Genomic DNA, 15,088 nt, shown 5'->3' with positions numbered 1-15,088 from the left:
GTATGAGGTTGCATTAGTGCCTTTGACATGGGCAGCACATCTAGAAAGGCACTATTAATGGTATATAATGCAGTGTTTATCAACTCCAGGCCTCAAGACCCACCAACAGGTCATGTTTTCAGGATTTCCGTAGTATTGCACAGGTGATGGGATTAATGCTTGAGCAAGTGAGGAAATTATCACCCGTGCAACACTAAGGAAATCCTGAAAATTCAACCTGTTGGTGGGTCTTGAGGACTGGAGTTGAGAAACACTGCTATAGAGGATTTAGAATAACATATGCTCCCATCCAGACATGTGTATTTCAAGGAAAAGCTTGCAAGACAATGTTATATTGCATACTGAATCACAAAAGCATGGGCTTGAAGAAGAGATCGAGTAATAAACTGGCCTACACTCTAGACCTTTCACCAACAGAAAACATTTGGAGCATTTTGAAACTAAAAATGCAGTAAAAAGAACCAGGACTGTTGAGCAGCTAGAATCCTATATCAGACAAGAATGAAACAACATTCCTGCCCCAAAACTCCAGCAATCGGTCTCATCACTTCTCAGACGAATACTGACTGTTGTAAACAGAAGAGGAGATGCTACACAATGGAAGACATGGCCCTGTCCCAATTTTTTTGAGATGCGTTGCTACCATCAATTTCTAAATCAGTACATTTTTTATAATGAAATGGAAAAATAGTCTAATGTTCAACTTCTGATTTGTTGTCTATATTCTGTTGTGAAGATAATATGGTTATAAGAGATTGGAAAATCATTGCATTCTTGTTTTCTTTAAATTTTACACAGCAGCACTACTTTTTTGGTACCCGGATTGTAAAACGTCAATGAAAACGCTATTAAAAAAGCTTTGAGAAATGCTTGAAACTTACAGTGTTCTAAAAAAAAGTTTGAAAGTTAAAAAAAAATAAAAAAATTAAAAGTGTGTGTGTGGGTGAAAGATTTACATTATTGGCCTATACTTTTAAAGAGGCTACCAGAAGTAGTGATGTCATTGTTCAACAATTAAAATAATACCTATATCGTCCCAATTCACTGCAGATATATCCTTATTTTTATCCATTTACACCCTCCTGCAATTGTAGCTGTGCCACTGATACTGGGAATGTTTTTTTATTTCTTCTGTGCCCTATGTTCCAAACTGGATAAATAACACAAACGTTCTCTGTGGGCATTTGCTTTTTTTCTGACTCTGGCCAATCAAAACACAGCCGAGCCCACAGAGAACTTCTATGATATATGCCCATTGTTAAAAGGGAAAATTTGCATAACTTTGGATCACAAAGGCAAAGAAAAAAAAGAAAAACTGTTCTAGAATCAATGCAGCAGCAGCAATTGAACTGGTTTGTCTATAATTGCAGTTCATGGTCAAGATTTTCTATTAATCAATGTGTATATAAAAATTACGCATATTCTTTTTTATTTTGGAGTATAGAACATGCTGGGATAAGAAAGAACTCAGGAAAAGGCTTCAGTAGAGAAAGATATGCTGCACATTAGGCACAATGAAGATTTCAGATATTGACTCCTCAGTGCAACCTTTTGCTTTCCTATAATTGGTCGTGTCACTAATTGAGGTCTATTATCGAGTTTTAGAATAGGAGATTGACTTTACTTCAAAATAATCCTTCAGATAAGAGGCTTTTGGTCTTTTCTTGGGGTCTTTTGACAGCATCAACTTGATCATTGATTCCTTGAAATAGGAGAAAAAAAAATAGGAAAAAACATGATAGTCTGATGAGAAATTATATATATTAAAACAAAAGGCTCCACTTCACACATGGTCACACTAGAGGTCAGTTATAAATGTGAGTGTACATTAAAAATGTGAGAATTTTATTTGCATCTTGGATATACTGTACCTAGATATGATTGCAAAAGGCCCAGAAGCGTGAGTCCACACTGAGACAATAGGATTTTTGGTTGCTTACCGTAAAATCTGTTTCTCGCAGCCTTCATTAGAGGACACAAGAACCATGGGTGTATGCTGCTGCCACTAGGAGGCTGACACTATGCACAAAAAAGTTAGCTCCTCCTCTGCAGTATACACCCCACCGACTGGCAGTAGGTTAATCAGTTAGTGAGAAAGCAGTAGGAGAATCAACAATACAAAGAGAAAAAAACAAAACAGACAACTCAACTGTAACAATAGAATACAGAAAGAATGAAGGTTTCGAGAAACAGGTTTTACGGTAAGCAACCAAAAATCCTGTTTTCTCTATCGCTTCATTGGGGGATACAGGAACCATGGGACGTCCCAAAGCAGAACAGAAAACTCCGTTCAGGTCGGAGAACTCACCACTGACGCCTGCAAGATCGTTCTGCCTAAGCTGGCGTCCGCCGAAGCGTAGGTATGGACCCTATAAAATTTTGCAAACGTGTGGACGGAAGACCAAGTTGCTGCCTTGCAAAGTTGGTGCACCACCCAGGAGATGCCCACTGCCAGGGTAGATTGAGCCTTAATCCCAGGGGGAGGCACTCTGTTTTTGACCTGGTAAGCCTTCAAAATTGCCATTCTGATCCAGCGAGCAATCGTAGCTTTTGAGACTGGCAGTACTCTTCGTGCACCATCTGGAATGGCAAAAAGAGAGTCCGTCTTCCTAAAGGGGGCGGTGAGGGTCTATCTGTCTAGGAACGCCCACTTTAGGAAGAGGAGTTCTAGCTTGCTCAACGAACGCTCCAGAGAGTGAGTCGGAGCAGGAAAAAAGGAAGGCAGGACAATGTCCTCATTTAGAAGAAAAGCGGACACCACTTTGGGAAGGAAGGAAGATGGGGGCCGCAAAACCACCTTATCCTGGTGAAGAACCAAGAAAGGGGGCGACAAGAAAGAGCCGCCAATTCTGAGAGGCGCCTGAAGGAGGTGAAGGCCACCTTCCAGGACAGTAAGGACAGAGAAACCTCTTGGAGAGGTTCAAAAGGAGAACTCAGGGCCTCCAGGACTAGATTGAGGTCCCAGGAATCCACGGAACTCCGCTACGGAGGCGCCGCATGCGCTACCCCTTGAAGAAAGGTTCTGACCTGAGAGCAGGAGGATAAACTCCTCTGTAAAAGAATGGAAAGCGCTGACACCTGACCCTTTAGCGAACTAAGGGCCAGACCAGCGTCCAGTCCCGCCTGGAGAAACGCCAAAATAGGAGGGAGAGAAAAGGACATAGGCGGAATGTGATTGAAATCACATCAGCTGAAATAGGTTTTCCAGGTTCGATAATAGACCCTGGAAGACAATGGTTTTCTAGCCTGGATCATGGTGTGAATCACCCGATCTGAAAAACCGGCCGTTAAATTGAGCTACCGAGAATTCCAGTAGCAGATCGGTCCTTGGGACAGCAGATCTGGTCTGTCTGGAAGCCTCCAGGGGGCGCCCGCGAGAAGATTGACGATCTCTGCGAACCAAGACCTTCTGGGCCAATCCGGAGCGATCAGTATGACCGGCACCCCTTCCGCCTTGATCTTCTTCAATAGCCTGGGAAGAAAGGGAAGGGGAGGAAACAGATCGGGAAGCATGAACTGCGACTAGGAAATGGCTAGAGTGTTGGCGCCCTCTATGAGAGGATCGCGGGACCTGGAGACGAACCATGGAACCTTCCTGTTCAGCTGGGACTTCATGAGGTCCACATCTGGAGTTCCACATCGAAGGCAAATCTGATGGTAGACCTCCTGATGCAGAGACCACTCTCCTGCCGCGAGGCCCTCGCAGATGAAAAAAACCGCCGCCCAGTTGTCCATTCTGGGGATATGCACTGCGGATATCGCTGGAACAGACGCCTCTGCCCAGAGAAGAATCTTGGCTACCTCGGCCATTGCCAAGGAACTCCGAATCCCTCCCTGGTGATTGACGTATGCCACCGCCGTGGCATTGTCCATCTGAACCTGGATTGACAGGCCCCTGAGAAGCTTTTCCCAGTGAAGGAGGGACAGAAGAAATGCCCTTATCTCAACAATGTTGATCGGCAAAGAGGATTCCTGAGCTGACCAACATCCTTGGACAGTCAGGTGACAAAATACCGCCCCCCAGCCTAGAAGACTGGCGTCCATCTTCACTACCTGCCAGTGAACAGGAAGGAAGGACCGGCCCTGGAAGATGAGGTGGGATGACAGCCACCAATTGAGAGACCGTCTGACTTGGAAAGAGAGCCAAATCGGACAATCCAGAGAGAGAACAGACCTGTCCCACTGTAAAAGGATGGCCTGAAGTGGTCTTGAGTGGAATTGGGCGAAAGGGATCGCCTACGACGCTGCCATCATATTCTCTAGGACCTTCATGGCTAAGTGGAAGGAAGGAAGCCGAGGGCCCTGTAGTGAGCGAACTCCCTGCTGGAGGATTGCTCTCTTCTCTTTGGGAAGAAAAACCCTTGTCTGACGGGTGTTGAACAGCATGCCTAGAAAAATCAGGTGCTGAGTCGGAACAAGGCAGGACTTTTTCCTGTTGACAAACCACCCGAAACGAGACAGAGTGTCAAGAACAATGGCCAGGCTTTCCTGGGCCTGAGAAAAAGATGGAGCCTTGATGATGATATCATTGAGGTACTGCATGAGCACTAGACCTCTGATCCTCAAAATGGCCATCAACGCTGCCATGATTTTTGTGAAAATCCTGGGAGCGGTTGAGAGTCCGAACGGCAGTGCGACAAACTGGAAATGGTCATTTTGTACTGCAAAACGCAAATATCGCTGATGCACTGGGAAAATAGGGACATGGAGATAGGTGTCTTGAATGTCTATGGAGCACAGGAATTCCTGCGCCTCAATGGAAGCAATTACTGAATGAAGGGATTCCATTCTGAAATGCCACAGGCGGACCCTTTTGTTCAGTAATTTGAGATCCAGGATGGGCCTAACCGATCCGTCTTTTTTCAGCACCACAAAAAGGTTTGAATAGAAACCTGTGAATGTTCCCAGTCTGGGACGGGAACAATTACCCCCGAACTGAGAAGGGAGGCGATGGATGCAAAGAAACCCAGAACCATAGAAGGATCTCTTGGGAGACGGGATTCGAAGAATCGATCTCGGGGTCGCGAAGCGAACTCTATTTTGTATCCTGAGGATACACCCTCCCTGACCCTTGCGTGCTCCACTGAGGCGAGCCAAACGTCTCTAGAAAAAAAGGAGACTGCCCAGCATGGGAGATACGCTGGGGTCTCGATACGAGTCATGCTGAGGAAGATCTGCCATGTCCAGGCCTGGCGGATCTACCTTGAGTGTCCTCGGAAAGCCAGGAAGGGGTGGGTTTAAAGGAAACCTTCTTCCTAACCTGGCAAGCCTGCGGCCTCTGCTAGTGGGAAACATCCTCTGTCGCCACGAAACGGAGAAAGGGATGAAAGGACCGAAATTACCGCTTCAGGGGAGGCTGACAAGGTTTGGACTGGGGGAAAATGGAACTCGTGCCCTTGGTGGCGTCCTTAATAATTTGATCCAACATGGAGCCGAACAGACGTGACCCCTGGGAAGGCAGGCTGGTAAGGGACTTTTTTGATGACAAGTCCACCTGCCAAGCCTTAAGCCAAAGAGTCCGTCAGATAGCCACAATATTGCTGGACGCCTGAGCTGCGCAAGACGCGCCATCCAGGGAGGCAGATGCCAAGTACTTCCCTGCATGAGAAATCTGGTCGGCGAGATCCGCCAGATCTTCCGTTCGAGCTCCAGCAAGAAAGCCCTGAAGGAGTTGTTTGGCCCATCTGGCTATGGATTTCAAGACCCAAGTAGAGGCAAAAGCCGGACATATAGAAGCGGCCGCTTCGAAGGCTGACATTGCAAAGGATTCTATAATTCTGTCATTGGAATCCTTGAGGAATGCTCCATTAGTAAGCGGGAGGACCGTGTTGGTGGACAGTCTGGAAACTGGTGTGTCCACGGCCGGAGAAGCTGTCCAGTTGGTGGTGAGCTTGGTAGAAAGGGATATAGGACGCCGAGGCCCTTCCCTCTTTGATAGCGTCAGGTCGGGTTCTCCCTTTCCTTGGCAAGTACCTCCTCAAATTCTGTATGAGGAGCGAAGACCTTGGAAGGTGGTTTAGACAGTCTAAACTAAACCACCTGATCTGCGGGTTCCGTAGAGGTGTCCTTGATACTAAAGGTCTGGTTGACCGCAACAAAGAGGCTATGGACCATATCCCTCATGGTACACGTTTGGTCCAAATCATCCTCTGATGGTGTATCCGAAAACGCCTCGCCTGACTTGGGAGAGGAGGTTCGGGAAGAGGCAGACTGCCGGGAAAGACCGGGGGGCGAGATGGAGCGGGAGGAGTACCTAAAACGGTGCTCCTGTCTGGATCTCTTGTGGCCTATGTTGGAAGGCCTAGACAGTGATTCCTGTGACCCACTAGCAACTACGGAAATCAGAAGGGGCAACCTGTCAAGTATGGACACCATGGTCTGGGACACCTGGCTGAGATCCGCCACGGACTATGACAGAGAGGAAGCCCACCCTGGAATAGGGGCCTCGCTCTCACCTGGGGCAGAAGGAGACTCCTGGGCGGTGGGCACAGTGGGGATGCTGCAGTCCTGACAGAGGGGAGAGGACTGACCTGAAGGAAGCTTGCATTTACACGAAGGGCACACAAAGTGTCTGACAAGAGTAGAGGAGGAAGAAGAATAAGAGGTGGGAGGACGAGAACGCTCTAGTTTAGAATTAAGTATGATGAGCAGACCCACTAACTAATGCCAGAAGGTTCGGGGACAGAGATATGCAGAGGAGAGTGTCAATCTGCAGAGCAGCTACTCACAGTAAGTGCAGTTGTCCTGTATTCAGCTGCCAGGCTGTAGGGCTGCTGTGCTAGGAAGAGGAGACTTCGCAGGAAGAAGGCAGTATCCAGATAAACAATCTAGAAAAATAGCGGCCGCAAGAGGATGCCCAGTTCCAGGAGGGAAAAAGCGCACGCTTCAGGGACACACACTGAAAAGCCCGCTCTAAAACTGGAAGAGGGAGGAGGAGCCAAGCACCAGGTTCAGGAGCAGCAAGATGGCACCAGCTCCAGACAGAGAGATGAAGCCGACGGATGCGGAGCTAAGCACAGGCAGGAAGGAGCTGACTAGGAGATGGGTGGGAGAAAAGCCCGCCCGAAGAGCAGGAAGGAGGGGGCGGAGCCAACGCTGCAGCTAGGCCCGAGTGAAGTCGGGACCTATATTACAGTTGGTGACCGCTGGAGCATGGGGGAGTGGCATGGAGGGCCCTAAAACTCTGTAAAGGAATGTCTGGTGCCCCCAATACCCTCGGAATTAAAGGGGAAAGAACCCTAATGCCGAATTCTGCAACTAGGCCCGAGTGAAGCCGGGAACTAGACTACAGCTGGTGACCACCGGAGCATGGGGGAACGGCGTGGAGGGCCCTAAAACGCTGCAAAGGTATGCCTGAAATAAAGGGGAAAGACCCCTAATGCCCACCATTAAAATAAAGGAATTTTTTTTCTTCCTTCTTCTTTGATCTTCTTATCTTCTTTCTGTACTCCTTCGCCGGCACCTGGGGGAGAGAGAGAGAGAGAGAGAGAGAAAAGTACCTCCCCATCCAGGAAAGATCGCACGTCCAATAATCCTGTGTTGTGGGACATCCACATCTCCTCAAGCCGACAGGCTCTGGTGGGCGAGTGGATGGGAGACAGAGGCAGGACCGATGATCGGATCACCTAAAAACGCTTCTGTGTTAGGGGCTGGGGTCCTGTCGAGTAGACATATGAGGAGACGGGGTGACGGTACACGCCGTACTCATAGTCTCTTCATGGGAATACAGCATTGACTGTTCACGTTGTATCCCTTCGGGTACCTGATAAGAAACGGTGCACACTGAGGTAGATATAGGTCTAATGAAAGACCCATGTCCACCTCCTACTGACACTAAGCTAAAATTAACCTAGTGCCAGTCGGTGGGGTGTATACTGCAGAGAAGGAGCTAATTATTTTTGTGCATAGCGTCAGCAGCATACACCCATGGTTCCTGTGTCCCCTAATGAAGCGATAGAGAAATTCTGATTTTCTTTTCTCTGTTGGATGAAGATTTTTCACTAAAACCTTGTGTGAATGTAAAAGGAACCTGTGACGATTCATGCTGCCAAAACCCCGGAGAGAAAGAGTCAGGGATAGGTTCCTGCATTACAAACATTCAATTTATACACTGAGACACTGTGGTGTTTCAGTGTAAGCATAGTTGAAGGTAAGGCCAGGAATGAGATGACTAATCCAAGAGGTGTGTCCCCACCAATTTCTCCATACCCTATCAGCTAGACTGTCAGATCTTTCCTTATACACAAACATGTCAGTCTGGTTGAGCTGATGGGAAGATGCCTATTGGACTAGTCACCTCTTCCCCAGTCACACTCTCAACTAGGTTTTTTCGCTGAAACAGAGCATCATTTCAAAGTAAAACATTCATGTTTGTAATGAATGGAGCAGATCTCTGATTCTGTCTGTGGTTCAAGCAGCAGGAATCACGAGGCAGATTCCCTTTAAGTCATCTTGGACATCTTAACAGAGTACTGTCATAAATGTATGCAAGATTGAAAAGGCACATGTAGCTTTGTGCCCTTGAGACTTGCAAAGTTTCCTTAATAGCAATGCACCTGACAGAAAAATGAAATTAAATTTTACAGTATTGTACTTCATGTAAATAGTTCTTTGTAACCATTTTCATACAATTTAGGGGGGTACAAAAACTATATATTGTGGTGTAGTGACCACTGTTTCCACTAGGGGGCGCTGTGTGGGTGTCCCAGGACAGGCGGCATAAGCATTTCCAGTGTCCTGATAGGAGTAGGATGCTGAATGATCGTAATGTATCTCAAGGTGGGTGGCCTTCGGATGAAGGCTTGATTATGTGCTGATCAGCAGAGCTGGTCTTTCGTGCCAATGTGTTAGGGAAAGCTACCTACAAATCCACCCAGGGGTGTGTCTGAAAACGCTGGTAGTAAAAGACTATCTGAGTGTGAAGGACCTGTGATGAGGTCATAGGCATGTGACCCGGTGGGCGTGGCTACGGACCATATAAGGTGGCCAGGGTAGGTCACATGGGAGAATGCTTGGACCCGGTTGGTCCGTTGTGGAAAGTCCCGCTGGGAGATGGGGCTTCCTGCCTGACAGCACGTGAAGTGGCTGTGTGTAATGGCTGCCAGTACCTGAGAGTTCCCAGGGGAGGGAATGAACGTCTGGAGTCTGAAGCAACCATGAGGTAACCCTGACGGGGTGAGATAACTGTAAGGCTGAAGAGCCTGAGTACTGGACATTGCGTAACCTGTGTGACCACAGGGATAACAGAGGGAAGCTCTGTCATGAACGTTATGCTATGGACTTTATGTTGCTGCTGTGGGTTTATGATGCCTGAATAAACCACATGAACTGTTATGGTTTTATGGAAAATCCGTGCCGGATCTGATTATTTGGCTGCCAAGCGAGTGTGCCCAACCTTGAATGACAACGCTACCTTACAATATATATATAACTCCAAGTAAATCAAACTTCTGTGAAATCAAAATGTCCACTTTTGCTACTTTCACACATCAGTTTTTTGCCGTCAGGCATGATCCGGCTTTTTTTAGAAAAAACGGATCCGGCATAAATTTTGGAGAACTGTAGAAACGGATCCGTTTTTTTGCTGGATCCGTCTCTGTTCCTGGAGGCTGGCCAATTGGATCTGAGCATGCGCAGACTTAAAAAAACCGGATCCGGTTGCTGGATCCGTCTTTTTCTGGATCCGGCGCATTCCGGCGCCCATAGACTTTCATTGTAGCAAAAAGCTGGAAGCGCCGGATCCGGCGCTTCCGGCTTTTTCGCCGGAGACAAAAAACGTTACAGTAGACGTTTTTTCAAGACGCCGGAATGAGACAAGTTGCCGGATCCGGCAAAAAACGGATGAAACGCAATGCCATCCGGCACGATCCGGCGCTAATGCAAGTCAATGGGGAAAAAACGGATCCGCCATTGCATTTTGCCGGATCCGTTTTTTCCAAAAAAAGCCGGATCGCGCCTGAAGGCAAAAAACTGATGTGTGAAAGAGGCCTTAGGAAGCAACACTGATTGACAACCAATTTCATATGCTGTTGTGCAAATGGAATAGACAACAGATGGAAATTATTGCCAATTATCAAGCCACACTTAATAAAGGAGTGGTTCTGCAGTTGGGAATCACAGACCACATCTCAGTACCAATGCTTTCTGGCCAATGTTTTGGTCACTTTTGAATGTTGGTTGTGCTTTCACACTCGTGGTAGCATGAGACAGACTCTACAACCCACACAAGTGGCTCAGGTAGTGCAGCTCATCCATGCCATTGATGGCACATCAATGGGGCCTGTGGAAAGAAGGTTTGCTGTGTCTGTCAGCGAAGTGTCCAGAGGCGCTACCAGGAGACAGGTCAGTACACCAGGAGACGTGGAGGGGGCCGTAGGAAGGCAACAACCCAGCAGGAGGACCGCTACCTCTGCCTTTGTGCAAGGAGGAACAGGAGGAGCACTGCCAGAGCCTTGCAAAATGACCTCCAGCAGGCCACAAATGTGCATGTGTCTACACAAACGGTTAGAAACCGACTCCATGAGGATGGTCTGAGTGCCCGACGTCCACAGATGGGGGTTGTGCTCACAGCCCAACACCGTGCAGGACGCTTGGCATTTGCCACAGAACACCAGGATTGGCAAATTCGCCATTGGCACCCTGTGCTCTTCACAGGCGAAAGCAGGTTCACAGCTCTGCTGTACTGTGTCAGCTCTGATGTCACTGCAGAGCTGTGTGATTATGACAACAAAGTGTCTGTCATTACTTGCATCACACTGTTAACTATCATTTTCATTTATCATAATCTCTGGAGGCAGATTCTCATGCAGATCATTGTACGGCCCACAGATCTTACCAGCTCACTTAGATCTAAAAACATGGTATTCTCTGGAATAATGCATTGGATCGCAGATTCCAAGATATCGTATTGTTCAGCTTTTTGTGACCTATATTGTCCATATAGATGGCTTAGGACGGTTAAGCCTGAAGACCAGTTCCTCTACAATTCCCAGGTGGCATTTCTCACAATTCTATTAAAAATTGACATTAAGACAACCATCATACTATACCTCAGAGGGATACTGTTGTACAAATTTTGGGGGCAACTCAGCATTTCTCAATTTGGCCCATTCCTAAAACATAAACATATGTTTTATTAATACCAGAAACTTCACTACCTGCAATACACAAGAAACCACTAATGTTTAATTCATGACAACGATTGTTTCTAGATCTCTACAGTCGCTCAGCAAAATCCGTTATGAATTTACTTAGCAATTTAAAGGCGTTGTCTCATGAAGAAAATCTCTCTCCCTATGGACATGTTAGGGTATGGTCACAGGTTACTTACTTGGTGCAGAAATTTCTCCATTTCTGCATCTTTTGGCAGGAAAAACTGGAAAAAACACGTGTTTTTTGCTGCATTTTTTATGTGCATTTTTGGTTCAGATTTTTCCTCATTCATTAGTAGGAGTGAAATCTGCAGCAAAAATGCTGAAAGTATTGATATGCATATCTGCAGGTCATAAATAAGTATCATGTGCATGAGACTTCAGGATTCTCATTCACTCTGTTGACATCAGGAAACCCCTTCAGGTTTTGTGACAAATCTGCACTGAAAAAATGCAGCAAAAACGCAGCGTGTGAACACAGCCGCAGTGGAGAACTATCTGCTCTTTAGCTTAACACAGAAAGAAAGGGCATATTCCTAGTATACAGTATGTCACAAAAGTGAGTACACCGCTCATATTTTTGTAAATATTTTATAACTAGCTGCAGAGCCTGGCATTGCCCGGGCATAGTAACTAACTACCAGGACTGTGGAGTCGGTAAGCCAAACCTGCGACTCCGACTCCTCAATTTGCCTTACACCGACTCTGACCCCAACTCCGACTCCCACACATATTGCTTATATTTAAGTGAAAAATTTATTGTATTACAATGTGAACATCAGATATTTAATCATTTTTATGATCCAATAATCAATATATTTAGGTAGAACAGAATATATATTTATTGGAGTACAACTTTGGAACACTAAAAACTGTAATAAATTGTAAATATGTAATACACTATGTAATATCGATTACATATGTACAGTACAGACCAAAAGTTTGGACACACCTTCTCATTCAAAGAGTTTTCTTTTATTTCATGACTATGAAAATTGTAGATTCATTCTGAAGGCATCAAAACTATGAATGAACACATGTGGAATTATATAATTAACAAAAAAGTGTGAAACAACTGAAAATATGTCTTATATTCTAGGTTCTTCAAAGAAGCCACCTTTTGCTTTGATTACTGCTTTGCACACTCTTGGCATTCTCTTGATGAGCTTCAGGAGGTAATCACCGGAAATGGTCTTCCAACAGTCTTGAAGGAGATCCCAGAGATGCTTAGCACTTGTTGGCCCTTTTGCCTTCACTCTGCGGTCCAGCTCACCCCAAACCATCTCGATAGGGTTCAGGTCTGGTGACTGTGGAGGCCAGGTCATCAGGCGTAGCACCCCATCACTCTCCTTCTTGGTCAAATAGCCCTTACACAGCCTGGAGGTGTGTTTGGGGTCATTGTCCTGTTGAAAATTAAATGATGGTCCAACTAAACGCAAACCGGATGGAGTAGCATGCCGCTGCAAGATGCTGTGGTAGCCATGCTGGTTCAGTATGCCTTCAATTTTGAATAAATCCCCAACAGTGTCACCAGCAAAGCACCCCCACACCATCACACCTCCTCCAACATGCTTCACGGTGGGAACCAAGCATGTAGAGTCCATCCGTTCACCTTTTCTGCGTCGCACAAAGACACGGTGGTTGGAACCAAAGATCTCAAATTTGGACTCATCAGACCAAAGCACAGATTTCCACTGGTCTAATGTCCATTCCTTGTGTTCTTTAGCCCAAACAAGTCTCTTCTGCTTGTTGCCTGTCCTTAGCAGTGGTTTAATAGCAGCTATTATACCATGAAGGCCTGCTGCACAAAGTCTCCTCTTAACAATTGTTGTAGAGATGTGTCTGCTGCTAGAACTCTGTGTGGCATTGACCTAGTCTCTAATCTGAGCTGCTGTTAACCTGTGATTTCTGAGGCTGGTGACTCGGATGAACTTATCCTCCACAGCAGAAGTGACTCTTGGTCCTTTCCTGGGGCGGTCCTCATGTGAGCCAGTTTCTTTGTAGCGCTTGATGTTTTTTGCCACTGCACTTCGGGACACTTTCAAAGTTTTCCCAATTTTTCGGACTGACCTTCATTTCTTAAAGTAATGATGGCCACTCATTTTTCTTTACTTAGCTGCTTTTTTCTTGCCATAATACAAATTCTAACAGTCTATTCAGTAGGACTATCAGCTGTATATCCACTAGACTTCTGCACAACCCAACTGATGGTCCCAACCCCATTTATAAGGCAAGAAATCCCACTTATTAAACCTGACAGGGTACACCTGTGAAGTGAAAACCATTTCCGGTGACTACCTCTTGAAGCTCATCAAGAGAATGCCAAGAGTGTGCAAAGCAGTAATCAAGCAAAAGGTGGCTACTTTGAAGAACCTAGAATATAAGACATACAGTATTTTCAGTTGTTTCACACTTTTTTGTTAATTTTATAATTCCACATGTTAATTCATAGTTTTGATGACTTCAGAGTGAACCTACAATTTTCATAGTAATGAAAATAAAGAAAACTCTTTGAATGAGGTGTGTCCAAACTTTTGGTCTGTACTGTGTATATACAGTGGGGAAAAAAAGTATTTAGTCAGTCAGCAATAGAGCAAGTTCCACCACTTAAAAAGATGAGAGGCGTCTGTAATTTACATCATAGGTAGACCTCAACTATGGGAGACAAACTGAGAAAAAAAAATCCAGAAAATCACATTGTCTGGTTTTTTTTTTCATTTTATTTGCATATTATGGTGGAAAATAAGTATTTGGTCAGAAACAAAATTTCATCTCAATACTTTGTGATATATCCTTTGTTGGCAATGACAGAGGTCAAACGTTTTCTGTAAGTCTTCACAAGGTTGCCACACACTGTTGTTGGTATGTTGGCCCATTCCTCCATGCAGATCTCCTCTAGAGCAGTGATGTTTTTGGCTTTTCGCTTGGCAACACGGACTTTCAACTCCCTCCAAAGGTTTTCTATAGGGTTGAGATCTGGAGACTGGCTAGGCCACTCCAGGACCTTGAAATGCTTCTTACGAAGCCACTCCTTCGTTGCCCTGGCAGTGTGCTTTGGATCATTGTCATGTTGAAAGACCCAGCCACGTTTCATCTTCAATGCCCTTGCTGATGGAAGGAGGTTTGCACTCAAAATCTCACGATACATGGCCCCATTCATTCTTTCATGTACCCGGATCAGTCGTCCTGGCCCCTTTGCAGAGAAACAGCCCCAAAGCATGATGTTTCCACCACCATGCTTTACAGTAGGTATGGTGTTTGATGGATGCAACTCAGTATTCTTTTTCCTCCAAACACGACAAGTTGTGTTTCTACCAAACAGTTCCAGTTTGGTTTCATCAGACCATAGGACATTCTCCCAAAACTCCTCTGGATCATCCAAATGCTCTCTAGCAAACTTCAGACGGGCCCGGACATGTACAGGCTTAAGCAGTGGGACACGTCTGGCACTGCAGGATCTGAGTCCATGGTGGCGTAGTGTGTTACTTATGGTAGGCCTTGTTACATTGGTCCCAGCTCTCTGCAGTTCATTCACTAGGTCCCCCCGCGTGGTTCTGGGATTTTTGCTCACCGTTCTTGTGATCATTCTGACTCCACGGGGTGGGATTTTGCGTGGAGCACCAGATCGAGGGAGATTATCAGTGGTCTTGTATGTCTTCCATTTTCTAATTATTGCTCCCACAGTTGATTTCTTCACTCCAAGCTGGTTGGCTATTGCAGATTCAGTCTTCCCAGCCTGGTGCAGGGCTACAATTTTGTTTCTGGTGTCCTTTGACAGCTCTTTGGTCTTCACCATAGTGGAGTTTGGAGTCAGACTGTTTGAGGGTGTGCACAGGTGTCTTTTTATACTGATAACAAGTTTAAACAGGTGCCATTACTACAGGTAATGAGTGGAGGAAAGAGGAGACTCTTAAAGAAGAAGTTACAGGTCTGTGAGA

General features: G+C 45.9%; 1 protein-coding gene across 3 annotated transcripts in view; it reads right to left on the bottom strand.

Annotated features, from left to right (window-relative positions):
* Window positions 1–15,088, bottom strand: part of LOC141063508 (interferon-induced, double-stranded RNA-activated protein kinase-like) — a 253,146-nt gene that overhangs the window by 15,975 nt on the left and 222,083 nt on the right. For 2 of the 3 annotated variants that reach the window (XM_073557589.1, XM_073557588.1), the window contains 2 exons: window positions 11,049–11,111; window positions 1,625–1,702 (listed from right to left, as the gene is read on the bottom strand). In XM_073557589.1, coding sequence (XP_073413690.1) covers window positions 1,625–1,702; window positions 11,049–11,111 — 141 coding nt within the window. Of the gene's footprint in view, window positions 1–1,412; window positions 1,703–11,048; window positions 11,112–15,088 lie in introns of those variants that run through there. The other variant, XM_073557590.1, reaches the window with a different exon arrangement.

The sequence above is a fragment of the Dendrobates tinctorius genome, unplaced genomic scaffold, assembly GCF_039654945.1.
Source record: "Dendrobates tinctorius isolate UK_male_01 unplaced genomic scaffold, ASM3965494v1 ptg000250l, whole genome shotgun sequence".
In the NCBI taxonomy this organism is placed as follows: Eukaryota; Metazoa; Chordata; class Amphibia; order Anura; family Dendrobatidae; genus Dendrobates; species Dendrobates tinctorius.
The sequence above is the reverse complement of the archived record's forward strand: the minus strand, read 5'-3'. Positions and strand labels throughout refer to the sequence as shown.